This window comes from Cavia porcellus, unplaced genomic scaffold, assembly GCF_034190915.1.
Source record: "Cavia porcellus strain 051 isolate PalLab524CR breed Dunkin Hartley unplaced genomic scaffold, mCavPor4.1 scaffold_23, whole genome shotgun sequence".
Taxonomy (NCBI): Eukaryota; Metazoa; Chordata; class Mammalia; order Rodentia; family Caviidae; genus Cavia; species Cavia porcellus.
In genome coordinates this window covers 27735085-27762572 of record NW_026947506.1, presented here as the reverse complement: position 1 = coordinate 27762572, position 27488 = coordinate 27735085, and the positions used below count along the sequence as shown (strand labels likewise).

The 27488-nt window shown below is 44.8% G+C and overlaps 1 protein-coding gene across 7 annotated transcripts in view; it reads right to left on the bottom strand.

The window, feature by feature from the left end:
* Positions 1-27488, bottom strand: part of Elmo1 (engulfment and cell motility 1) — a 531134-nt gene that overhangs the window by 300060 nt on the left and 203586 nt on the right. For 5 of the 7 annotated variants that reach the window (XM_063233959.1, XM_063233960.1, XM_063233957.1 and 2 more), the window contains 6 exons: positions 23278-23429; positions 21193-21271; positions 16843-16887; positions 15756-15806; positions 12895-13017; positions 10764-10895 (listed from right to left, as the gene is read on the bottom strand). In XM_063233959.1, the coding sequence (XP_063090029.1) occupies positions 10764-10895; positions 12895-13017; positions 15756-15806; positions 16843-16887; positions 21193-21271; positions 23278-23429 (582 nt within the window). The remainder of the gene's footprint in view (positions 1-10763; positions 10896-12894; positions 13018-15755; positions 15807-16842; positions 16888-21192; positions 21272-23277; positions 23430-27488) is intronic. The other 2 variants (XM_063233955.1, XM_003470080.5) reach the window with 1 other exon arrangement.

The window sequence follows — 27488 nt, the reverse complement described above, 5'->3', positions numbered from 1 at the left end:
CTGGTAACTCACTCTTGGCCAAACACTGTCAGTCTTCGAGACTCCATCCTGGGATAATGCAGAAAATTGCAAAAGGGCCAGGAGGACAGGGATAGAGGTGTGAAGAGAACCGAAGTCAAAGTCGGTAAGTTTTATGCTCCAGGAACATCGAGGGAAAAGTTAAGGCCAATTATTGGGCACTTGGCTGCCAGATCATCAAAGCCCTTCCGTCCTTACTCAGTTTGGCTGTGCAAAGTGACCACGGCGTAGCGAGGGAAAGCATTTCTGAGGAGGAAAAGGCCCAGACCAGGAGTCCAAAGAGGTAGCGGGTAGAAAACTCAGGAAGACGATCGATGACCAACAAACATCCGAGAGGCCAGCAGAGGCTCACTAAGCCGAGGATGGCAACAAGGTCTCCATGGCCTCCCCTGTGGATCTGCAGAGAGACCGAGGCCTTTGTCCTGTGTTCCTACTTTTCATTAAGTAGCCAGAATGGAAGGAGAGAAAGCTGGACTCAGGCAGAAATGGTGCCTGAGGATGGCATTGGAGAAGGGTTCTCTGCATCCTTGAAAACTGAGAGCAATATTGCTTTTGAGGATGTGCAGGATCTATATGCTGCTCTCCCCTCCTACACAAGGACACTGCTTCCTCCTGCTGGGTTAAGTCTGAGAGCGCCCTGTACAAGTTCTAGTAAGGAGAAGCAAGCAGGTGGTCAGGGTGTGGCTTCAGTAATGGCAAAACCAACTACCACGGGACAATGCCACTGGGAAACCAGCCTTTGCAGGTTCTCTGAGGAGTACAGAGTGTCCTCATGACACACTCCCACCCCCCGAGCATCTGGGGGCTGCAAAAAGCCACTTGGAGATCAGTTACTTTCTTCTATTTTCCAACCTTGCTTCCATTGTGGTCTATCCCTCAGGTAAGCAACTCAGAAGACAAAGATGAAGGTCGCTGGCTGGGCCAGCAGTGCGGCTCACAGGAGAGGCTTTTACTCTCTGTAGGCAGCAAAGCTGCATTTTTCTTCCTGCCTGGAATAGTAGTGATAGTGCCTGGGCTTTGCATTCTTATGCAAAGGAAGTGAGATGCTGCAAGGGACCCTCTGACCCTGCCCTGAGAAGCACAAACTGCTTCCGGGGCAGCAGCTGCAGTCACCTTCTGAATGGTACAAAACCATGAACCCCAGTGGCCACCTATAAGGTGCCTGTGCTCAGGAATCCCAAGAGGCAGATAATGCAAACCCACACATTTCAAGAGAAAAGGCGAGAGTGACAGGAATGTCGAGGGTTAGTACCTGGCCCTTGCCCTTCTGCACTCTGCCATCCCAGCACCACCTCTGAGGAGAAGGCAGTGGGTCCCCGGGGCACGTGGAAAGCCCCTGCTGTGCGCCTCTCTCCTCCTAGCAATGGAGAGCAGGGTGAGCGCAGAGATGCCCGCACGGGGATACTTCTTACATAACCATGGGATTCTCGAATTGGTTCTGTCCCTTCCCGCTGGAAAGGTTTTGACAGACTTCCTACACACCCAAAATGCCATCCCCAGAATTAGCATCCCACACCTCAGAGGAGCCAGCTCCTGGTGCATAAATCACTTCGTGGAAGACATACAACAGACATGTAACACCCATGTTGAAACCTGGGCATGGGTTTCTCTTCTCCCAAAGTCACATAAAGGGAACCATGACCAATGGTGGGCACTCGGAGAAATGGAAAGTTAAGCAAGTGTCCTGACAGCTCAATGTCCCGGGAAGGACAAAAACAGAAGGCACAAGTTCCCAGGGCGCTCTTCAAGGCCACCAAATTCACAGCCAGCAGGGAGCCAGCAACCTCACTGTGGATTTCTGACCTGACCATTTCTTTCAGCTTCTTGGCTGCACCCCAGGATACCCAGCAATGTTGTGTGTGTGTGTGTGGGGGGGTACTTTTAATAGGATCTTCTCCGGGCAAAACCCCAGCCCAGGGATGATATCAAAACCCCACCAGAGAAGTGCTACTGTCTACACCAATCCACCACGGCACCAGGGCCCACTAACTGCCAATCCTAAGCTGACTCTGACGTATTTACTGGCCTCTGCTCAGCCTCATTCAAAGCACTCTCAGAAGGGTATCATTAGTCAGGTGTGGTAATGCCCACCATAAGCCTAGCATTCAGGAGGCTGAGGCAGGGGGATTGCCTCAAGGGAGCTCAAGGCCAGACTCAACTACATAGTGAATCTATCTTGAAAGCTGGAGGATTAAAGTGTTTCCCACTGAAGACAGAAAAATTTACTTATAGATACTGTGGCATTGGAGTCCAGCATCCCTTTTAAAATGCTCCTGAAAGCAGCGATTTCCAACACTCATAAAGACATAATAAGGGCCCTAAGAGAAGTATTATTCTGGTAAGCGTGCTTAAGAAAACTCCAGAATTCTTGGATCTGGGGACATGTTACCCGCACCCCCCAGGACCAGCTCTGGTGTTACATAAATCATGCGAGGCTGCAGGGCTAGTGAGCAATGATGCCTAGACGCAGAATGTGGAGTCTGATGCCAGATAAAGCCAGGTTGTTTATATTGCTCCCGGGTTCCCTTGCCTTCTATCCCTGGGCATGACCTCAGTACCTGCTGGATGGTGGCCTTTGCTGCCAGGTCTCACAGATTAAGGAAAGGTGCCAAGGAGGGTGCAGAGGTCACACTAAGAGCTGATTAACCAACCATGTTATTAATTTGCCGCCTTCTATCACAGCTTAAAAGGGCACAAAGTTCTTGTAAATTTTTAAATCAAAACTGGAAGAACGAAGGCCTTTTCTGGGGCTGAGCCTTTTAAAATTTTCCCCATATAGAAGGTTAACTTTGCTACTTTCTCAAGCACATATAGCTGGTTCCTGTTAAAAGCACCGGAAGTCTGTAGTATTTTCAATACTGATACGTTGGTGGGCGGCGCCCCCTAGTGGCCAGAGAGCACATTCGTCTGTAACAAGCATAAATAGCCCAGCAATGGGTAGTAAAGCATAAATAGCCCAGCAATGGGTACTAATGGTTGGGAAAAACAGGACTGAAAGCAAGCTGTCACCTTACACTATGCTCAATAACCGTCCCCAGAGTTAAAATTACTCCAGCACAAAAACATACAAAGATGGAACTTGAGTACTTTCATGGGAATGAATCCTATAGTTCATTTCCTTTAAAAAGTTTTCTTTCAAAATATTTCCTTTAGAAATAGCAAAGAAGGAAAAAAAAGCAAAGCATTGTATGAGTAGAGTTCTCCGTGAGTTCCTCCTACAGAGGGCGTCTGCTTCTCAGATGAGGTTGCTGTGTGTCACATTTCTCTCCTCCTGCAGGAATCGGAAGAAGACAGGGCCCATCACATGCACAGGGTCATCATCACAGGACGGGAGAGATGGTGACAATGCATTGAGAGGAAGAGATGAGACTGGCAAGAATAGGGCCCGCTGGCCACCCCTCTGTACCACACCACACCACATCATGCCATTGTGGGGCTGCCCGAGGCAGCGGGCACAGGTGACAGTGTAAGACAGGATTGGAAGCGGCACTCCTGGGCTCTCTGTGGCCCTAGGAGATCCGACGACACTGAATTGAAGCAGGACAGGACCCAGGACCTCAGCATCAGCTTGAAGAGCGCGCTGTGCAGAACCCTGTCCAGCGATGACTCGTGCTCCCTGTCAAGGACAGGAAATGAAGTCTGGCGTGGATTCTTCTTCTGGTCTGTGGAAGACTTTCCCAAAGCTATTTTTTTCCTACTTGTGTAATTACCACTTGAAGACAGTTGACGTAAGTAAGGTCTCTGCATGTGACAGGAAACACAAAGTGCCTGCCATGCTGTGTGATTTGACCGAAAATGTCCCACGAAGGCATCTCTGAGCCAGTCCTGCGAGGCCAGGGCAAGACACCAGCAGCCTTCTTTACACCTCCATAGGAGCCCCCATTGCTGAGCATACAGAAAGAAATGGCCTAAAAGTTTCTGCCTAAATCACACAGGCTTCCTGCACAGCTCAGCCGCTGCTCATTTGCCCTCTCCAGTCCCTTTCCGAGTTCCGAGTCCCCTAGATGGCTGCAAAGAGAAAGACTAGTGAAGAGAAATGCTCATTCAAGAGGTTCAGGGGTCCCCACCGTTAAAACAGAAGTGTCACAGACTCGGGAAGGTGCAGCCGCAGAATCAACTACCTAAAAGGAAAAGTGCAAAAGTGCTCCCCAAAGGCCCCATCTCCCCAAGAAATGCGCAGCCAGCGTCAAGCCAGGCTTTCCCAGGAGCTGTGTGCAGCTCCCCAGCGATGCCAGTTCCCTCTGTCTCCATTTACCGCTGCTGCCGCCTCTATGGCCACGTCACTGCTCTTATGTGTTTTAATTATGTGTGTTTTTAAGCCCCAAAATGAAACACTGCTCTTGCTTTTCCAGTCAATGTTCACTTTGGTTTTCCGTTTGCAGGGCACGCTGTCCCCCATTTCCGTGTTGAGGCCAAAACAACACACTGGGGTAGCTGTAGGTTTTGTGTACCACTCACAAGATTTTTGTGACCGCATGAAGAAAAGGACTGGAAACAAGGCTTTGCAGGTGAGTTCCATTTCCCAGGGAGCTGCCCAGGCATCACAGAAACCTTAGAGCTCCTGTAGACAATCTGATAGAGGCTTCAGGGACCTCTGAGGAAGCTGAGACTCTGACTTAGTCCTATGCTTTCAAACCCTGCAGTCTCGGAAGCAGGGCTGCAAAGCACCCCAGCCAAATTGCAAAGCTAGCTGCTGGGAGCCAAGAGCAATGGTTTGGTGCCACCTGGTGGTTTACGCTCAGGCTTCACTAAGGAATTGGTGTCGAGCTGCCCCATAAATGCTGACTGCATCTGAAGTTAGTAGACCTGGGGTCCACTGCATTTCCATTGGAGACAGGGTGTCTCATCAGAGAGAAATTAAGGGCTGGGACTATAGGATCCAGTTCCAAGGAAGGGCTCTCGCAGTGTCAGTCTGAGGACATACAGCATAAAGCAGACCCAGGCCTTACTCCCCTGGTAATCTCCCAGGGTCCTTCAGTTGACAGGTCTGGCTGGAACAGGAGTGCTGGTTAGTACTGGCCAGTGATACCCCTAAAAGAACCTTGAATTCTATGTACTTCAGTTAACGTAAGTTCAATAATGTGGGCTTAAAATACGTATTTATTGTCTTTTTGTTTTCATAACATATTGTTTACAGAGTATATCTGTTAGTTAAACAAACTGCTTGGTTAGTAGCACTATGTCAACTATTAAATCATTCAGATGGGGGGAAAGGATTCAATTTACCTGATTTATTATGTGCTTTCCAGAGACGCCTTTGCACGTGAGGGTGGGGGCAGCAAAAATCAAATAAATGTAGCTATTTCCTCGACTGCCACAGATGTATTCTAGATTCTTAATGACACTGCCTGGTCCTCCAAGGGACTGAGTCCCAATCCTAGTGACCAAAACTTTCAATCACATCTTTTGAAAATGGAGCTAAAATACAAACCGAGTTCACTAGAGACTGAGTTTTCTACTTATAGTAGCTTTAAGGAAAATTTGCCAAATTTGGAGGATGCCAAATTTTAGTCCAGCATCAGTTTCAAGGTGGTTTCTGACTCTAAAACAAGTGAATGAACTCCCAGGATGTTACACTGCTCTCTGCACCAAGTGCCACAGTCTGAGCAGGGCAGAATGGTCTGTAGAAACCCTTGTCTGTCCTCACACGAATGCCAGGCAATCAATCAGAAGCAGGCTTCTTCTTGTCTACCCTACACACAGGACCCTTTGGGACGGTCCTCTCACCGTGGCTTCCTCCTGCCCCATAATCCCTTGCGGACTCCCTAGTGCAGGAGATTCTCCTGCTCCTTGTTAGCAGTAGTTCTGATTCTGAATGCAGCTGCAAACCCTAAACCTACCACTACTGAATCACCATTGTTCCCAGAGGCAATGCATCACTGGGCTTCCACCAGCCTTTGGTCAAAACATTTAGGTCAGCCAGTGAATAGTTAGAGCCTTGTTCTAAGTGCATTTGTATTGAAGCACACCTTATTTAATATATATTGATGATTCACTACATTCAATTCAACGTGTTAGAGATGCACGGTGTAGCGCCTCACATCTTGCACACATATTTCTCATATTTTCTCTGTGGGACACAGGACAGCCTCCTTGCACTTAGGCATCCAAGTGACCGCATCTCAACACACTGTCAGGTTAAACAGCAACATCAGAAAGGCGAGAAAAGGACAAGTGAGGCCCGAGCTGAACACAGACAGAATAAATAATACTTATTTATAGCACTAGAGCCGAAGCAAAAAGGCCAAGAATCCTCTTGCCTTGCTGGACTTCTGCAAGGGACACATGACTTCTGCGGGGGGAGCTCAAATATTTTTGCCACCAGGCCACTAGACTGGTAATGACCACAAAAGCACCCTGAATTTTGATTTGGGGCTTAGAGGTAAATTTTGGGGCACAGGGGAAACTGTAAGTGGAACCTGGATAATGAGGAGCCCTAAATAGGAAGACAGATTGTGCATTTCAAATTTAAAACCCTATATCATGTTTCCAAGCTGTAGCATTTGGACCAAAACATAAAGATGCTTCTCTTTGTGGTACAGGCCAGAGCCGGAACTGGAGGAAGAGAGACCAAAGTACACATTTCACCTCATTTCTTGCTGTCTAATTTTTTTTTGGAAAATATATTAAGATGACACTTAGCCCTGATCCATGTAATTATGTATAATTACATTTGTATAATTGTGCACAGACATCTTCTGTCATCTGAGAAAGTACAAATCTGCTTGAAATCTGAACATACATGAATCTTCATTCAGAAATATTTTTTCCATTATCCATCTTCCATCTTCACATCTTGAGACATTTTTGGAAGAAAAATTTGAACAGATTAAAGGAAATATTTATGAAAGTTTTAGGTTAATGAAAATTACATGGCTCAGAAACAGGATCGCTAGAAAAAGAAGAAACAAGACTTTATTTTGTCCAGGATCGAGTTAAATGGAGAAAAAATTAGCCTGGTCCAATTTTAGCTTCTGAACCAAGACAGATGCTTCTATGGATTGACCACTGGACTGAGTGAGGTAAAATTCAGAAACAAAGAAGGTGCCGATTTAAAATCAAGACAGTGCAAATTCTACAAAGGCCAGAAAGAAAACCGTTACAAAACACAAAGCCCATTTTCAGTTCCTCGGCTTTGTGTTCCTAGTGCACAGTGAACAAACGGTGAGTCGTCCTCCACAGGAGACGGGGGCTTCTGTCTCCTCGGGCCACACACACCCTTCCTTAGCAAATCCAAGGACAGGATCGTCACAGCCAGCCTGGCCCCTCCTCTCACAGAGCCCCTCAAAAGCCAGCCCATGTTCAAACTAGGGAATCAGTAAGGAAGAGGCCTCACAAGATCAAGCTGCTTTATTTTAAAGGCAGGCACCTTGCTCTGTTGTGACTAACAAACAAGCCACATGGCCACTTCAGACTGAGCTTCTGCAATTACTCAGTCAGAAAAATCTGCTCCGTTGGGATGGAGTGCTGAGCAGGAGTGTGAGATCCTCTGTCATGTAAAGGTGCCGGGGTTGGTCACCCTTTAACAACCTGTCCTTCTTGCCTTGTTGGAGCAATGGTCTCTCTCACTTTGAAAACCTCCCACACCTCCCTGTAATTGCTGTGAAGTGTGACCCCTGCAGGGAAGAAAGAGGCACATCAGTAGTTTTGTGCCACCCTGGTTCAATGCATGGTGCTGGTTCCTCACCCATGACCTCGCAGGGTCATGGTTATGACTGAAATAGAAAAGCCACTGCCCAGTTGTGTAGCTGAGGAAAGCAATCCCATACAGGTTAAATGACTGATTCCCTGGTTAGAAGCTCAGAAATACGAAAACTGAAATTAAAATCTAGGCCTCTGGGCTCTAAAGACTTGTCATTCAATGCCTCTGCCTTCCTTGGGACAAGCGAAATAAGAAACTCATCCTGCGAATTGAAGTTTCCATCAGAGAGACCCAAAAGATGATCCAAACCTCAAAGTGCTCTTTCCTGTTCAGTAAGGAGTTTAACAGGCACAATGATCTTCTGGAAGCAGGCACAGACTCCCACCCAGGTCTGTGACACCCCCTGCCATGGACTATGTAGCCAGCTCTCGGTGTTTCTGCAAATGGCCTCTAGGTGGCGCAGTGACGCTGCGAGTCTCAGGACCCGGCCTGCAGATTTCTGCCTGATTGGGGACTCAAAAGTGAAAATATATCTACTTGTCAGAATCATCCTTGGCTTCTTTCCAGCAGAGAAGTCATGACTCGACAGTCTTTCCAACTTCTCAGCTCGCTGGTGCAAGAGTGTGACCTGGGAGGAAGTGCCAAGAAGTTCTCCAAAACCCAAAACTGAAAAAGAACCGTGGAAAACATAAAGCAAACTGATACAACCCTTTTGATTCTTCCCTGTTTGAGGTCTTTGCTTTTTTCTAAAGTAAGTTTTCATGTCCTTGTGGAGGGGGTGGGCCGCAGAAATTTTAAAGGCTTTGCAAACCACATGCAACTGACGGTCAGGAGAAAAAAAAAAAAACAAAAAAAAAAACCTACATGATTCTTCAAAAGGTTCTCACACACAGAGCGCTCCCCAGATGCAGAAATAAAGGCAGAGAGAGGGGTCTTGAGTCCACAGTGTGGAAGGTATTCACTGTGGTGTTAAGAAAGATGGAGCACCCTGAGAAAAATGACTCGGATCTTAGCTCACAGAATACACTAGTGGTTTTCATAAGAACAGAGCCTGAAAATGAAAAGGAGATGGTTCATGCAGCGTAACTTGCACAGGGCCCACTGGAACAACCCCATCCTCCTGGATGCTCTTTCCAGCCTCTCTCCCCACTGTGCCCGTCCACATCTACGGCTGGGACCCAGAAATCCCCACCAAAAGCCACCAAGACTGGGGAAGAGACACAGGGAACGTTGGAGGCAGAGCTCAGAAAGAACACAGGGTTTGTGTTTTCTGCCTGTTCAAAAGAGACCCAGGCACTGGTCTTCTGCCAGGAAGGTGACAGTGCATTCACACAGGGGGACCCGAGAGGCAGACTCTGTACCCAGATGGCATGGTGGACACAATGGGGGGCAGTTTTGAAATGCACACATTTTTCACTCTTCTTTGGAAATTTTGCTGTGACTCAAGGGTAAGAGAGGCCGGGTGACTGTGGAAGCTCAGCACACAATAGTAAACTGAGAAGAGATGAGGAGGGGAGCCTCACCTCCGTCTCTGGGCTGTCTCAGGGGGGCAGGTGGTGTGGCCCCAACCAAGGCCACACCAGGTGAAGGACATTCGCACCTGACCCATCATCCATCATTCACTTTCTACCAAAGTTTTAAACACTTAATTTAACTACAAGATCAAATGGAATGTCGAGGTCAAAAATATGGGATGACACGGTAGAAAATGATGTCAGATTACCTTCCTAAAGCAAGCTACATGCTACATGGCTAAGCACACTGGTAATAAGTATTCTCCTTAGAAATGACATATTGGAACTACTGCCTTAAAAACAATAGCTTCCAATTTGTTTTAGGAGGCAGTGCTGAAGATGTTTTTAAAAACTGGTCAGTTTGATCCACTGCTGGTTAAAGTGAAAATTACTGAATGTTTACAGGCAGCAATGTGGCAATATCAAAAGCCTTGACAATATCTACCACTGAAATTACAGTTCCCCAGACGTGTCCTCATAATGTGGTCCTGGATGTGCGTAAATGCCGAGTTGTCAAGATGCTAATTATAGACTTATTAATAGTTTCAAAACATTGACTCATTCAGGAAAAGGGTGTGGTTAAATAAGCTGTAGGATTTCCGAATAACAAAGTCTCGGCAGTGAGAAATGATACCCATTCACCAGTGTGGAAACATTTTCAAGGAAAAGTTTCAAAGAAAATAGGTATTTCAGGGAAAACTCCCAAGAGACCAACCTTCCAGAATAACACACAAAGCGCCACACCCTTACTATCAAATTAAATGTAAATAGGAGCATTTATACAGACGCATTAATGTATCTCTGCATATGCATGGATAGTTTATGTTGTTTTCCATGAAAGAATATTCAAACTTATAGAATAATATGTATATAAATATAGTTTATATTGATTTCCAAAAAAGACTATTTGAAATTATGAAATAAGTCTAGTGGTTTTTAATCACTGAAGTTAAAATCTTATTCATGGCATTTATGGTGACAGGTTAAATAGAGAATTTTGCATGTGCATAGCCTCAGATCAACTGAAGGTCACCAGTGACGATGATAAAAGAAAGGACATTGAGAGGGAAAAGTGGATAACAGTCAGGACAAGTTGTGTTCTGATTTGCAAACTGAAAAAAAAATCTGGGACACAGCTCACTAGCATTTGTAGAAAGAAAGTTTCAGGAAAGTATAAATTGCATAAATCTCACCATGATTAAATTCTAGGAGTTTGTGTTGTTCTGAAATCACCAGATCACTAGCCCGACAGGAAGGCTCACACCAGCGCTAACAGCACCCCGTTAACTCAGAGCTTCCTGCACCTTGTCGAGCAGTTCAGTGAGGGGTTAAAGGTATGCTATGCAAACTCCTCTGTGTTACTCTTAATCAGAGCTGGATAAACAAAGGCCGCATTAGTCACACTTGTGCAAGTTCTTCCACTGTGCTGAAGCCAGAAGAGATTTTCCTGTGATCCTGTATAAACCAGCTAAACATCTAGACATGTGGAAACTATTCTTTCAAGTGCAAGAGGACCACACGCTGGACGCGTCTGAGGTCAGTCCCCAGGAGGCTGCAGGCAGCCAGCATCCCAGAGCCAGCTTACTTACAATGAAGCCAAGCTTCTTATAATCCCGGGTGTACATGGACTTGCGCTTCTCCATGCTGCCGCTGCTGTTATTTGGTTCAGACTCCGCATCAAAAGCAATTCTTCGAAGTTCAAATATGATGTCCCTCTGAGCCTGAAGGAGTTAGGGAAAAGGGGAGAGAGAGAGAGAGAGAGAGAGAGAGAGAGAGAGAGAGAGAGAGAGAGAGAGAAAGCTAGTTTCACTGTGCAATCGGACATGGTCTCCCTCCTCCCCGGGGCATAAGTGAATCGCTGCACTCAAGCAAACGAAAAAAGGGATAAAAGCAAGCAGCCTTCTAAGCCAGGGCTGCACAGACTGCTCTTCCTCCTGCCACTCCCCCTGCTCCCAACCAGGGTGGCTTTATTCCTCCATCACCCTCGCAACCAAGCCTCTGCAAGGGCCCAGGGCAGCTCCAAATGAGAGCCCCTGATGCCACAGGAGGGATGGGAACCGAGGCTGTGGGAGAATCTGGGAGGTACCCAGGACTCCCGAGCAGCTTTCCTGTGCGAAAGGTTGCCTTTCTCCACTAGGGGATGACTTCATGGAAACTAAGATGGGATAAAAATAAAAGGAAGAGCAAAAGGTGGAAGAGGGCCCCAGTGTCCATTCCCGCATGAACGGATAAACAACACATGCTGTAGACATGCGGTAGGGTGTTATTACTCGGCCTTAGAAAGCAGCCGAGTTCGGACACGTGTTACCGCCTCGGGGAGTCTCCGATGTACTATGGGAGTGAAGTGAGCAGACACAGATGACAAACAGTGCCTTACTGCACTCATAGGAGCCTCCTAGGATAGCCAAATTCACAGAAACTGAAAGCAGAATGCTGGTTACCAGGAGCAGAGGGTGAGGCCCACATGGGGAGTTACTGCTCAAGGGCACAGAAATTCGGGTGTGTTTGTTTGCTGTCCTGGGGAGGGAACCCAGAGCCTTGCATTCAGCTACATCCCAACTTCTCTTTATTATTATTATTATTATTATTTTCTTTATTTAGTTTGAGGAGAGGCCTTGCTAAGTCACTAAGTTACCCAGGTTGGGCTTGAACTTGTGATCTTCCTGCCTTAGCTTCCCAGAGTGCTGGGTTTACACCTGAGCACCACCAAGCCTGGTTAGAACTCACTTTTGCAAGATGAGAAAAGATTTCTAGAGATGGATGATGGTCCTGTTTTCACAACAACGTGAAAGGGACTTGATGCTAGTGAACTGTACAGTAGAACTGGTAAATTTTATATTACATATATTTGACCAAAATAAACATTGCTGATTGAAAAAAAAAAAAAAAAGGAAGGTTTGCCCCATATTAAGCTGCATGCCTGCTTCAGCACAAGCAGTAAGGTGACAGTCAGGTATGCCTCGGGGAACTGCATTCAGCCTTGCCAAACACACGGAGTACACTGGCTTCTGCAGGCCCCTCCACCATCCTGGACCTCACAGCCTCGCTCCATGAACGAAGGGCTGCAGCAGCCACCCACCCCGCATCTGCAGGCACATCTGCAACAGATCAGGCCCTCACGTGCCAATAATGAGTCTTTTCCTTTCCAAAGCTGCAGCTCTGTTTAAGTTGAAAATTGGGCTACAGCAGGGGCCGCTTTCCCAGCTGTTTTCTCTCACTCAGCCTTGTCACAGCGAAGGCTCCCCCTCCCCAAGCCTTCTGCATGGAGCTGTCACCTTTCAGGAACCACCACCAGGGACCCCACAGGGAAATGCAGCAAACAGCCCACCGACCAAATGCCAGCCCAGTAGTCAAGTTCAAGGTGGGGAAATACCACTGGCACGGAGAATGGAAACGACAGCACTACCCCCTGGGCCCCCACGGGCTGGGAACCTGACCCCCAAATTATCCCCATGCATGGAAGGGATTATGGTCAAGAGCCGAGGCCTGCAACCACGGGACATCAAGCCATTTTGCTCGACAAAGGAAGAACATGCATGCATTCAGGGCCTAATGGGACAATCCATTCAGTTTATTTTTTGTTCTTAGATTCACCTAATGTTGAAACTGTGCCTCTAAGTTTTGAGGTTATAATTAACAATTATAGAATTATCAAAAATGCAAGACTTTTGCAGATACTCGCTCCCTCCCATGTTTCCACCCCATCCAGAAAGCACCCACCTGGTCCTGCGGGTCCATCTTGGTCATCATCCTGTCTTCCAGGAGGTTGAAGGTGAGCACTTGCAGGACGTAAAGCTGATGCGCCATCTCATTGTTGATGGCCCGCTGCGCGCGGATGACGTGCTAGGGAAATGGTTCACAAGTGACACTTTAAAACAGGAACGAAGAACCAAAGAAAAATCAGACAACAGTGTGTCCTCCTTACCATGACGCCAAGGAGAACTCAGTGTCTTTCTGAAGAGACACTAATTAGGGAGATGCAGAAGCATACTATTGAAGTCCTGCACAGGGAGCTCAGTGCTGCAGCTCCCTGAGGCTCATGTCATCACAGTGCAGTGAGCGAACCCTAGGGCGCTGCTGCCTCTTCACTGGAACAAGTAAGTGAAGAATAAAATGGTCTTTCCCACAGTAGTGGAACTGGATGCAGATCAGACAGAGGCGGAGCGGCAGGAAGCTGGACACCTGGCCGCTGCCCCCACTGTGGCTGGGCTGCAATGGCAATGGAGTAGCTCCTGGCTCCTCAGCACACTGGCCTGATGTATAACCTCTTGGGAGAGACCATGGTTGTACCTTAAAAATGCCAAGCCACCAGCCAAAGGGTTGATTTGAAATCAAATTCCTGATTTTTAAAAGTGCTATGCCCAGCCAGGCCTTGTTATAAGGAAAGAGCTTTCTCTAGGCACTTTCTTATTCTAAGCCACCTTTCCATCAATGCTGAAGACCCCAGTATGGAAAAGTACAGAAGGAGTAAGAAAGCCCAGGTCCTCAGGGTGCTCTCCAGATGCCTCATGACCAACAAGCACCTGCGCAAGCAGCCAATTAAGAAGGAGGGATTGGAAGAGAAAGAGAAGGAAGAGGACAAGTGGTATCATAAAGTGGCTAAACCAAAATTCCTGTTGGAGAAGAACGAGATATGGAGGAAATCAAACCCCATCCCCTTCATTCTCAGGACAGAATGTGAACTTATCAGTACACACTTAGTATCGAAAGTGCATGGGCATCTAGTCTATGAATAACTCCAAAGTACCTGCATTCTAGGATCTGACAGAGGATCAACCTTGAACTTCTAGCTATCAAAGCCCCGTAAGAGCAATGCCATCAAAGCAAACTGATCTTTGAGATGAGATGGTTACTGTCACCCCATCCACTTGTTTCTAAGGACACTTTGACCTCAACTGCCACACAAGGTAATAGCCGACGTAAGGTAAGACCACCTTAACCCGTCACTTCTAAGCCTTCATCCTGCACTCTCTAGCCCTTCGCTAGAGGACACTTTGATACTGCAGCTGCTACTCTTGCTGCAAACCAGCAGCAAAAATGATCGCTTATGCAGCCTTCTGCACTTTCTTCCAAAACTTAATTTGATGTAGACCCTATCACGATGCTCTACCCACATACATGTCAGATTTCCATGGGCGCCGGGGGGGAGTATGTTTCACACTCCCAAATAACCGAGACACCTCTTTCTTAAACAATGGAAATCGCATTTGTGTTTCTCCTCATCCTTGACAGCCTGGAGATTTGAAACCAAACTCGACCACAACTGGCCTTGGGTTCTGGAATATTTCATTCCTTCACTCTCATAAAGTTTTTCATTTTAATGACTTCCTTGCATGTGAGTGTGTGTGGGTGTGTGCAGGGGCCACATGGTGTTGCTGATGTTTTGATGTGGATGGGGGGCCTTGCTGATTCCAACGAGACTGTCCTTCCCAGGCCTGGGTAGTTTTTCAAATTGACCACTGACTTCTTCCATAAAGCAATGGCTAGGGTTCTGGCCATCATACTCTCCCCAGTCACCCAGAGCTATGTTTCAGGCACCAGAGACAGCCCACAACCCAGAGGCCCCTGCAGCTATTCAAACTGGCCAGTCCTAAACCTGCTTAGGCAGCCCACTGGACTCCAACTGTTCCTTCCTGGAAAACCACAGTAAAGACTCTTGGTCACATTTCCTGCTGGCTGCTCTACCTCTTGACCAGCCAGGTGCTTCCTCATGGGGCCTCCCTCGCATGGAATCCTCTTCCTTGTGAGTTCTAAGTAACAAGCTTTCCTATATTTTCAATGGCCACGGTCTTTTGATCTGTCAACTTCACCACACCTGAATAATAATAAAATCTACATTGTGTGTGCATGTATGTGTGTGTGTCGGTCTGTCTTTGTGTATATTTTTAGCCAGTTAAACTCTTCTTTGAAATCACATTATTGGAAATGTCTTCTCTCTTCTTTCTTTTCAACTTTCCTTCCTTCCTTCCTTTGTAAGCAGCAACCTGCTTCCTTTCAGTAGCTCACAGAGCCTCAGGAAGTCTTGCTGTGAAGCTCATGTCTGAACACTCACAATGTGGCACTCAGGGCTTCTTTTCTCACCAAGGTTTAAAGTCACTTGGGATGAAAAGCTCCTGTGCACATCTTTCTCTCCTTCCTCTTGCAAGAGGGCAGGGAAGATGATGGCTAGAGTCTCAGGACTTCTCTTAAGAGACCTGATCTGTTTACAGCTGGCATCCTCATTAAGAACAGTAAAACCTCTGCTGGTGGATTTATTTTAAGCCTTGGAACCAGATTCCCTTCTCGGCAAAGTTGAAACTGTGTAGAGTGTAATAAACTGAGGCTCAACCCTCTTGTCCAAATGTGTCTTTTTCACTTCCCAGAACAGGTCCAGAGACCCCTCCTTCCAACAGGCAATTCCTGCAGGAAAGCCTTATTTATTCCAAACCCCAGAATACGGGTTTCTCTCAGTGGTGGGTCCCTTTGCTTAAGCACAGTTTTAAATCATAGAGCAAACCAGAGCCTAAAGCCACAAGGGTACAGAGAGGTGACAGCTCCTGGCAATGTCCCCCAAACAGCAGTCCCAGGGCACAGGTACTCACTGTTAAAATGATGGAACGGAGCTGCTTCTGTGCCAAAATATTTGCCATCTCCTGTGGAAGAGAAACACAGGCACGCAAGGCTGAGGTTAGAAAAACACATTTGATCTGGGCCATTCTAGGAGTGCTTCGCCACTGTACATCAGCAGTATTTCTTAGGAAATAGTGACCTCTGATATGCCGGAGTATTCTAATTATTGTTTAGAAGTTCCATTTAGATGACAAAACCTACGTCTAAAAGCACAGGTGGGGCGGGAATCTGGCACCTGCAAACTTTTTTTCTGTAAGAATTCCTTCTTTCCAGAAACGGGTGAGTGGCCAATAACAATCAAACATTCCAAAGGAAGCAGAGTGCCCAGTAGAAAGCCTCCTCATCTTTTAGTAAATTCTTTGCAAAAAGGGTTTTCTGGGCTACACATGGCTCCTGTGAACATGGTCCAACATTAAGAAGCAACACTTTAAAGGTCTAAGACTTTGAAGGTCAATACAGCTTAATCTGTGCAAAACCAGAGTGAGCCATACCCATCTCCAGCATGTAGGGAGAGCCAAGCAGTTCTTAGCAAAGGACAAACATCTGGGCAGATGTTTCATTCTGGAGTTCATGCCAGGCTTCAACTCTGTTACACCTCATGTCTGTGGACTATGCTTTAAGCCTTAGCATTTCCTAACCAGAAGAGAGATTTGGGGGTGATTGAATGAAAGGATTCACATACTTGTTTTATAAATATTGATGAGTAACCAACCACTAAGGGAAAACGAAATAGTCCAGCATAGGCATGGTACACGCTTTCAGAAAGTAGAAATACTGCTGATATTCAGGAAGACACTCAAAGGTCATTCTGGTCCTTTTTAATGTAACTACTTTCACTGAATAGAGAAGAAACTAAACTACGATTTAAAAAAATAAACAAAAAAAAAAAGCAAAAAACTATGAATTCTACTGCCAGGATTCAAATAAATTTGCAAAAAGCCAGGAGATCCAAGAACACAGAGCAGGAAACTACAAGGAGACAGACAGGCGGGGTGCATGGGGCAGAAGGGGACAGCAGGGCCTCTACTTGGGCTGACAAAGGGAACTTGGGTGACTTACAGTCAGAGGACAATCAAGGATGTCAACATTGCTCTCTAGATCAACCTAACGGCGTCATGGCCACCACAGAAAGGAAAGCGAGCAGGAGAGAAGAAGGGGTGGGGGGTTCAGAGCACTGTTAGAGGCTGGCAGCTTCAGTGTTACACCCGTGACGACCCACTGTGTTGAGACCATCGTGGGGAAAACCCACAGGGCTGGGCCCCAGGGACTCGGGTTCCAGCACTGGATCCTGTGCTCTCCAGAACACATCAGAAACAAACTAAGTGGACCCCGGAAAGAATGCACCCCCGCACCGTGAGGCTGACACTGTGGTCTCCCCCAACCATACAGAGGAGCCCACAGGGTCGTTTACTTCTGTTGTCATTTCATCAGATCCCATAACAAACAAAAGGCCCGAAGGAGCTTCTCTTAATTTTTAAAAAATAAATAAAATTACTGCCTAACAGACACCCAAGGTTTGTTTTTCTGTGCATATTTTTGCTTATCTGTCATTGGTTTGTAAATTGGTAAAGGGGACAATATTATTTCCAGCTTCTCCTCCAGTAATTATTAATTATCTACACACAACAATTATCTTCTGAATAAGATTACAGACCCATTGGGAGTACAGAGAAAGTCTTTGTGTTCTAAGCTCAAGTCAGGATGTCTAGCACAGAGCAGACAATAAATGTTTGATAAAAGAACAAATGAATATTTTATACAATCCTCCTAAAGAACAGGAACTTTGACTGAAAGAAAACAGAAATATCTTTGTCTGCATTATGAATAGTTTTGCATAATATCAAGGAATTGTTTGAGTAAACATAAGAACCTAGGTGGAATATTTTAGAGCATTAAAATGATGTCAAGGTATGGATACATATAAATATGGATAGAAATATACCAACAGCTAGATGTGCAATTCCTATTCCTTCGTTGTTGTTCTTGTTGCTTTAAAAGCAGATTTTAAAATAAAATTCAGCAGACAGAGTATGCTCACCTTTGGTTAAAAGAAATGGCACCACGTGTATGAGAAAACTCACGTGGAATAAGGCAGAGGAAGCAGAGCCACGGAAGTCACTGGGCCATGTGGCACTCCAGTGGATTCTCCTTGGAATTCAGCCCTGGGCGCCTGTCAGGCTTCCTCTTTGTGAATCCATCTTTTCTGATTTTTCTGCCAGTTTTTTAACTTAAAAAATTTGAGTAACACTGATCTAAATATTTGAAAAAAAATTTGGAAAGGATCTCATCAACTCCTTTGCTATTAAAACAATAACCAGAATAAATGGAATGTCATGGGAAGGAGAAGGATTTGTTGTGTATCCTTCATTGGTTTAGAGAAGCAGTGTCCCACATCCTGGAGGTGTAGGAAAGCATGCCCATCACTCAGGGAAGGAGGCCATGGAAGAAATGAGGTAGCTGTGTTTCCCCATCATTCCAAAATCACTTTATACATTTGAATAATTAAAAAAAGGATAATGGCATTCTATGAATGTGTTTGCCTCCAGTCAGAAAGAGAAGGTAAAACAAAAATCCCAGTGTTTTAAAATTTTAAATATCAACAAACAAAAAAGGTGTTCTATAGTTTCAATACACAAATACTTGATTACACTGTAATTTGATTGGTGAGAAGACAGATGTGGAGTGTTCAAGAGTTTTGGGAGGTGCTTTCTTGGCAAACGTAAGGGAATTCTCTGGGTGGCACCTCTGTCTTTGTGGGTGCTCAGTGGAACTGTTTGCAGGTAAAAGCAAGGATAAAACTGGGCTTCTAACACCAGTTTGGTAATGTGATCAACTTATTTACTCCCTTTGGATCTCAATTTCCTTGTTGGTAAAATACAAAAAAAGTAACTTTCTCTTCCCATGACAATTAGAGACACAACAGTAAGACACAAGAAGTAAATAAAACAGTAATCTTAGTGTTAGGATAGACTCCTGATGCTACTGTCACTGACAGCAGGATTTGGTAAATTTTCCTGTTTGACAACAACAACAATAATCCAGGATGCAGTCAGTAACCATGTCAGTGTCAAAGCCAAGCTAAACATTATTTCACTTGTGCAGCAGGGAGTATAGTGTGGTCTCTCCTGCTTTTACTACCTATAGCAACATGGTGATATCACAATAGGCTTAATGTTCTCTTGTGCAAGTCTTCTGTTGACCTTAAAAAAAAATACCCAACTAACTTTTTTCATAACGAAATTGCAATCGCTTCAGCACTAACTCTCCTAATTCATTTAGGATTTTTTTAAAAATTTAAAACCATAATGTTTTCTCTATTTAAAGGGAAGATCGTCTTAAATCCAATGGTTTACAAAGTCAACATCAATCGTCACAGGCAAGAAAATATTTTGTAGCTATGTTTATTTCAAAGACTGATTAGTCATGTAATACTTTGTCAATTTCTTCTGGATTGTATATATTCTTTCTTAGTAAGACTGTTTTCTTAAATGGCTTAAGTTTGTTATACTAATCTTTGTGATGGTTTATTACTGTGATAGAACTAGACATCCAGAACGGGACCTAAAGACCTACACTGTACAATTTTCAAAAGAAAACTTTGATTCACAGAATCCAAATCTAATTATATTGTGAGAATTCCATTCCATTCCATTTCCATGTTATGAACCTCCTGAAGTCAGTATGGATTGATAGCTGACCTCTATTTGTCCATAGCCATGAAAATCTAATTCAATAAGAGCAGGGTTTGATTAAAGTAAGTTGCAAAAGTCTATGTGACGCAGGCATCTTGTTGGATGTGTTTAAATCTAAAGATCCATGGTCCTTGGTGGACATTAACTTTCATTTCCTCTGATATAACTTCTTCTACAGATGGAGAAAGGAAATTTCCAGGAGCTCTGACCAGAACACAGCCTTCCTGACCCCTACCATCCACATTTCCCTGCTGTGTGGCCTGCCTTGTGGAGGGATCACACTCCTGCAGTGCCCTAAGAGAGCTACCAGGCAGTCTTGGAAGTTACCATGAACTCAGTGTCAGAAAAAATATATCAAAGGAGCGGCCCTATCCATAGTGCCACCTCAGACCTGCAGGGTCACCCTTAAAACCTCAGCCTGGACATTTGAGTGTCCCCAGCCCAGGGTGGGGCAGGTTTGTCACCTCTTCCTAGCTCCATTCAATTCAAATTGAACACATAAAGAAACCATAAAAGGACGCCACTCTCTGTATAAACGCAATTCCCAGGAAGGAACAAATAATTCCAAGTGAGAGCAAATCAGAACCCCTCACACTGAGTCATTGGGATTGAAAACTTTGCAAATGAACAACTAAATTAAAATTCACAAGTGGATATGGTGGTCCATGCCTGAAACTCCAACACTCTGGCAGGCTGAAGCAAGAGGATCCCAAGTTCAAGTCCAGCCTGACAAACTCAGTAACTTAGCAAAGTGCTATCTCAAAACAAACAAACAAAATTAGTACCCTGGGTTCCCTAGCACCAGGAAAGCAAGCAAACAAATAAATAAACAAACAAAATCCTTAACACATTATTCAGTAGTAAGTTAGCTTTTTAAAATTCTTCTAAAAGGACTCATTGGCACGTGTCATGAGTTGCCCTATAAGGATTTTCTAACAGTTGAAACATCTCCTGTTTCCACCTGTTTTATGAGAAATGAACTGTGACCATGATAATTTATATGTTATGTAGACAGGAAAAACCCTGTCCGAGGTGTGGGCAAAAATCCAAGAGCTGACAAAATTCCACTTTTCCCACATCCCTCTCTATCACGGTCCTTTCCCTAGTTTGAAAAAAGTTAAAGAATCTGCAGACCAAAAAACTATGCAAGATCAGGCTTCCTATGAGTCCATGTAAGGGGCTCCCCACTCTTTTCGTGACAAAGGAGAATACAATGCTCAGCACACTCCCCCCCCCCCACATCCACACATGGACAGATGGTGAAATCACCCAGCAAAGGGCCATCTGACAGGGGAAATCCGCTATCTCAACCAGGGGCAGCAATCTGAATATTTTCCCTTCTGCTTATCACCTCCTTCTCTTTCCTCTGGACAAAGCAAGATTCTTCATCCTTAAAATGAAGGCACCATCTCTATCACCCCAGTGAGCACCCAAGGAAGTGATGGAGACCTTAGGGACTTCTACATCATCTTGAACCCAGCAGTCACACTTTGGCTTTGACCTGAGATTATCTTCCATGAAACACCTCTCCTGCCACAGCCCCAGGGGTGCATCTACTCTACCCACTTTTTCTGGTCCAGCCCTGTGGCTGGATCTCCTACCTGGGGGTGGAGTAGTAAAGAGACTTGTGGGTCCCCCAGAGAGGAAGAGAGAACTTCCTCCACACAGGAAGTTCCTAGCCCTGGATACATCCTGAGACCAAAGAAATGCAGCTTACCTGCCTCCTCTCATCTGGGGCCTTCAGGAAAAGCGCATTAATCACGGCAATGGTGTAGGTTTGGATTTCTTGATCTGTGCTGTAAGATCCAGAACAACACAAAAAGTCAGAAGATGCCAGTCCTGAGTCAGAGATGCAATGGTTCAGGATCTGTGCCACCCCACCAACATACCCACCTCCCCCGCCACACACACACACACAAACACACATGCACACACACACACACACACACAACCCGCTCACAGGTGAGAGAGAAAGGTGAGGTCTAGAAAGCACGTTTGAGCACTGAGAATGTGTTTCATGCACCACAAGAGTGGAAGCACAGTAGGTGTACAATTATTACCAGCTACTCAGTGGAGATCACTCAGAAATACAAGCATCCAATTGGCCTTCTCTCATTGTCCTTTGAAGGGATTAAAGTCTGGACCAAGGAGATGCAGTGGCAGTAGTGGTAGTACACATGTTTATGTGTGATTCTTTGTTTGCTATATGATGTATGACAAAAATATCTCCACATTCCTGGACTTACTTCAAGGAAATTGCTTTAACTCCATGGCTATATTACATATTCTAAACAGAAGCTTAATAGGGAGAAGAGGTGTTTATATTTATGAATTTGCTTTTCAGTTGGAAGAACCCAGAAGTTTCCAATGAATCGAAGATCTAAGGTAAGCTGCACCGTGAAGAGTAGGTAAGAGGGACCCGTGGCAGGAACAAAGAGCTGCCTCCACGAGACCTTTGGGGATTTATCAGGCTGGGTAGAGTGGCAGAGCTTAGAAAATGGTCAGGGTGGGATTGACCGCCCTGTCCATTTGATCATCTGTGTAGCTCTGATAAGTTTCTGCCACCTTTTTAAGGCACAGTTTCCTCATCTGTCACAAAGGTAAGAACACACCAATTTCAAGGGGTTGCTGGAAGGACAACACAGTGAAGTAACACATTCAAAGTCCTTCTCACTCTGCTTGGAAAATAACAAACTACTCTTTGAGGAGATGCACTGTGAATGAACCCATGTGCTCTTGCAAAGCCATCATGCTAGAGACGGAACCAACATATAGAAACTACTGCCCATACCTTCATTGACTTAAGTTTCAAATGCTAGTCACTTGCGCACATCTGCAATGCATTTTGGGAGTTTATGTTACAGCTACTACCATGAACATGTACAGTGGACTGAGAACCCTAATACTCCCTCTCACTCTCTCCCCTCACCACCAGCCCTCATGAGCCAACCAGTGTTCCTCTTGAGAATTCACATGTGTGACCTAAGAGACCGGGGACAGAAGGCACTCAGAGCTCGTCATACTTATGACAGCCAATACCCCAGAGAAAAGGACTCCAGGGAGGCCACATTTTCTCACTCTTCCAAAGTTGGGCCACTTGGGCCATATCTACATTCTACAAGGTGCCCAAGAGAATCCTTCTATGTGAATTCCTTGTCTTATGCAAACTGGCTTACAATGTGTGTTGCAAGCCCAAATACTTTAACATATCCAGTCACTTTGCCCAGTGGTGTCGTGACCAGGGTGGTGGCACTAGAGGCAAACAGAAGAGACAAAGCCCAAAGACTGCATGGGTTTCGGAGCATCTGTTGAATTTCACTGTGTAGCTCAAGCTTCCAGGGGGGGAAATGCACATCTTACACTACAAAATTCAAAAGAACATCATGTAGTCAGCAAAGCCTCAGGAAAAAGCCTGCCTTTAATATTCCTTGTTAAGAAATATCTGCAAAAAATTCTAATGGATTTATTAAAATATTGATATCACAGAAAATATTATCTTACATCATTAATAAATGACTCTATTAAGGACTCAGGAGGAAAAAAAGCTGTGCTATTGTGTCTCACTACAAATAAAGCTCTAACAACATCTAGCAAAATTCAGCAAAATCGAGACCCTTCTGAAGGCAGAGAGCTGAGGACAGAACTCACAAGGAGTGGAGTGCAGGATGGACACGGTGCGTGGTTTATATCCAATCAAAGTTCATTTTTGTGCCTTTCATTGAACCAATACCAAAAGCTCCCCAGGGGCACTCTGGAGGCTGTCTCCCCAAAGCACCCCTCCCCAGGGACTCCAACAGCTTACCCTTGAAGATGAGGAATGAGTTGGCCGATGGTGATCTCCTGCGCCACCTTCTGGTAGAGGTCATGGCTGTTGAGCACCATGGACTCCAGAATGGCCAAGGACCGCTGCAGGATGGAGATGTCTATGGCGGACTTGTTCACAAAGCTTGCTATCTGAAAATCCAAAGGGCACAAGTGACTGCTTGTGATGAGCAGTGCAGAGAAGACGAGAAGGATCAAATAATAAATCAAGAACTTGAGGAAGCCAATCGATTGCCACAGAAAGCTGACTTAAGTATCCCACGGTTTGTCTTGTATAAGAAATCCAAAATATAAATAAAGAGTGAGATAAATGAGAGATGGCAGGAAACAGGGAGATAAGAGGTGGGGATAGGGGAAAGGGTCTAAAATCATCAAATATTATATATGCATTGTATAAATTATATATATATATATATATATATATATATTCTCCCAAAAGAATGTAGCTGCTATGTATTGTAAACATAAACTAATAAAAATATATATTAGAAAATAAAAAAGATGACCAAATGCTTAGTGTGTAACACACAGCAAAATAGGAGCAAATGGTATTCATAATATTATTACAAAACACAATTTATCCAATTTTATTACTCAGTGGTAATGAAACACCTCTTTAAGAGACACCTTCCAAAAATCATCCACCAGTTTCCCCAGCAAAGTCTTCTGTGTTTCACCTCTCAGGCGCAGGCAATTTCAACACATATCACATGAAGATCTCTGTTTCTCTGAGACAGTAATTTCAACACTCACTAATAGTCAGCCTTCTCTTATTCCCAAGCCACCCCTTCATCTACAGGAGCCTTGAGTTTTATGTTCTTATTATGTTCCTGTTATGTTCCTAAGGGACTCCCACAAATCACACTTGTCAGCATAACTCAACTGGCAAATTTTCGGTGCCTGGCTACTTTTCTGGCTATTTCTAAATTTTTTTTAAAAAAAAGTTGTTCTTATTCTAGTTTTTTATGGTAAAAATAAATTCTTCCCAGGTCTCTCAAATGTAACAAACATGCATTTATTTAAATTAGCAGTACTAAAAGTCAAAATAATAATTTCCATCCTAAAATATATCCCTATGGAATTAATCACTAAAACCCTAAATATAATAAATCATAACATGAGAGAGAAGTAAAATAGGGGTTAGAATAATGGATTGCAGCCATCCAAACACATGGGTACCATAAAGGTTTTATTTTAGAGGCCTCATTAAAACTTATTGCTGTCTGTTAACAACTCATGCTAAAAGGCCATTATTACATCAACCTAATGACCGCTTTCTTAAAAGCCAAACAACTTGGCTGTCCGGCAAGCAAACAATAACCACCTCCTTCTGTCAGCACCAACTGCTCCCTCTCCACTGTCCCATGACCCTCTCTCCCTGTCCCTGATAAAATGCAAAGGCACCCACAGCAGTCCCTATTTGCCATTCCAATCACCTCCAGCCCAAGGGCTCCCTGGGGGCCCGAGAGCTCTGGGTGCAGATACTGACTGATACTCTGCCATTGCTAGTCCTGGCTATGTGTGGACCTCAGGAGGTGGGGAACAAAGGAGTGAAGGATTATGATCAGTGGCATTATGATTTTACATTCAAGCAGCTATTTTGTAATATGAACCACAGTATGGGAGAGTGTGAGAATTTTAAGAGTCCCCAAAGACTGTGCTAGCTCTTTGCATGCTGAACAAACTTTCCCAAACTCTGCCTGGCCAGCTCTGCCTCAGCCTCAGGTCTGCTCTCACCTAAGGAAGCCTCTGAGATCCTGGGGACTGAGTCCACAGCATCTGTACTGGCCTATCTCCCCTGCTCTTTGGGGTTTGTTTTCCAGACAGGGTCTCCATGTCATCGAGTTGCCCAGGCTGGGCTTGAAAGTGCCATCCTCCAGCCCTGGCCTTGCAGAGTGCTGGGATTACAGGCGTTCATCACCACATCTGGCTTCTTTCTTTCCTTCTCTCAGCCTACCTTTCTCTGACAAAGATCCAGTTGCCTTCATGTAACCTGCATTGCAAAGTGGAACTTTAAAAGTTAATTTTTTTCTTTTAGAGATTAGCAACTTGCCCAAATTTCTTCTTGCTGAGCACGTAATCAATACCCCTCTCTTCTCTTCAGCCCTGGATGCCACCAGTCTCAGACACCACCAGCTCTAGGAGGCTGGAGCTCAGCGTCCTTTCCACAAGAAAAGGGACAATGAGCTGCAGATGACAGGAAGCCACAAAGCGAGATGTACACTGTCTCCTGAGCTCACCTCCCCTCTGCTCCCTATAAAAGACCTGCACTCACTTGTACATGAGGATAGTGAAATGGGCCAAATGAGCCCCTCCCTCCTCTCATAGCTAGCTTTGAATAAATCCTTTTTACCGAAATAATTGGTCTCCTTTGAGTGGCCATAGTAATACATCATGTTCATGGCTTCATACTTAACTCTGGCTTCTTCTAAGTAGAGTATGGAGTTGGTTAATTTCCCCACTGACACCTCACAGCTTTTCACTGTCCAGGTATAATTCTTGGCACTGGTATTTTGGAAACTGAAGAACTCAGGAAGTTCATTATCAGTACTACTACTTCTGGTTTTCTATGAATTATGTCCTCTTTCCAGAGCCTCCCTCCATTCAGTTTGGATGTGCTTCGACATACCATAGAGTCTTCCATCTGAGAACCGGTTGCTGACGTTGTCAAACTCCACCCCCCCACACTCATCTCCTCTTCACCGCTCATCATGTAACTCATTCTCGAATCCATTTCTATAAATACTACATAACGCTATGGACCACGCAACAGACTTGCATAGTTCTACAGGTCTGGAATCATAAAAATGACCAAGACCCATACAATTTATAATTTCAAGGACCCTATAGTCCAGCTGAGACAGCTAAAGAACCCTTTACTTCATATGAAGTACATGCAGTGCTTATTCTTGACATCCACAATGTTACCTCCATCTGGATATGTCAGCAAAGCCTATAGTTAAATGGTAGGAAAAATAACCTTAGTGACTTTTTACTCTTTCCATCTCAATCACCACCTTTTTTTCAAGTACTCATAATTACTGGCATTTAATAATCTCAGTTCTCTGTTTTCTCCTATCTTCCATCCCTGTGAATATATCTGAGAAGTTGTTTTGTTTTGTTTTGCTTTTTGCAGTCTTAGGAATTGAGCCCAAGGCCTTTGGACTGAGCTATGCCCACAGTTCTTTTTATTGTTTATTTTGTGAGAAGGGCCTCACTAGGTCACTAAGTTGTCTGGGCCAGGCTGACCTTGCCGTTCTCTTATCTCAGCCTTCCAGAGTGCTAGGCGTGTACCACTGTGCTAGGCTGGGATGTCTCCCTCTTGACACACATGACCCTGGCTCACTAATCCAATTAAACCCTGAGTCACTAAAATATCATCTTCTTAAGGTCCTCTACGCTCGCTCCCTACTTTCATAACCGATCTATGGACAATAAGTCCCCTTACAACACACTGGTTCACTACTCCTTACTCTTTTCTGATAGAAAGTCCACCTTCTTGTCACAACTTTTAACATTCTCTAGAAACCATCACTTCTCAGCTTCTGAAAGGGCTTGTTCAAAGGTGGTCAGATCATTTGTGATCTTCGTTTTAATACAGGGATCTTTCTATCCCACATATGTGTTACTATTTGCCTTTCCTATATATTTCTCCCCTATGAAACTAATCTTTTGCTTTCATACATATTTTTTCTATACTTTCACCTGTTCCTTGACACCCAGTACCAGTCATTTCTGATTTTCAGATCATGTCACATAATCAGTGACTGTGAAACACAGTGTCCTGAGTCCCTGCCTGGAGAAGGGTCTGGGACATTCATGGTGACCCTATGTCCAGTACTGGAGTCTTTACGAGGCAATAACTGAAACTAACTTCTTTTGTCTTTATTTGCCAGTAGTTTTAACTGGATGCTGAAATGGCTCAGTACTTTCACTGAGTATTAATAATCAAGGCACCACGCCTGATCCAAATGTAATGACCAACTCCCACAAGGGAGCTGGAGACAGGCTCCTCCATAGTGAGTGTACAAACTAGTGCAAGGTTTGCACTACAAGGTTTGCAAAACAGCATTCTTTGCATCCAGCGTGGAAAGCATAGACCTTAGTATAGCTACAGAAAGTTACCGGATGCTTAAATTTTAATTTCTTTTTCCATTTCCCCATCAAAAAGCTAATAATGATTTGTTTGCC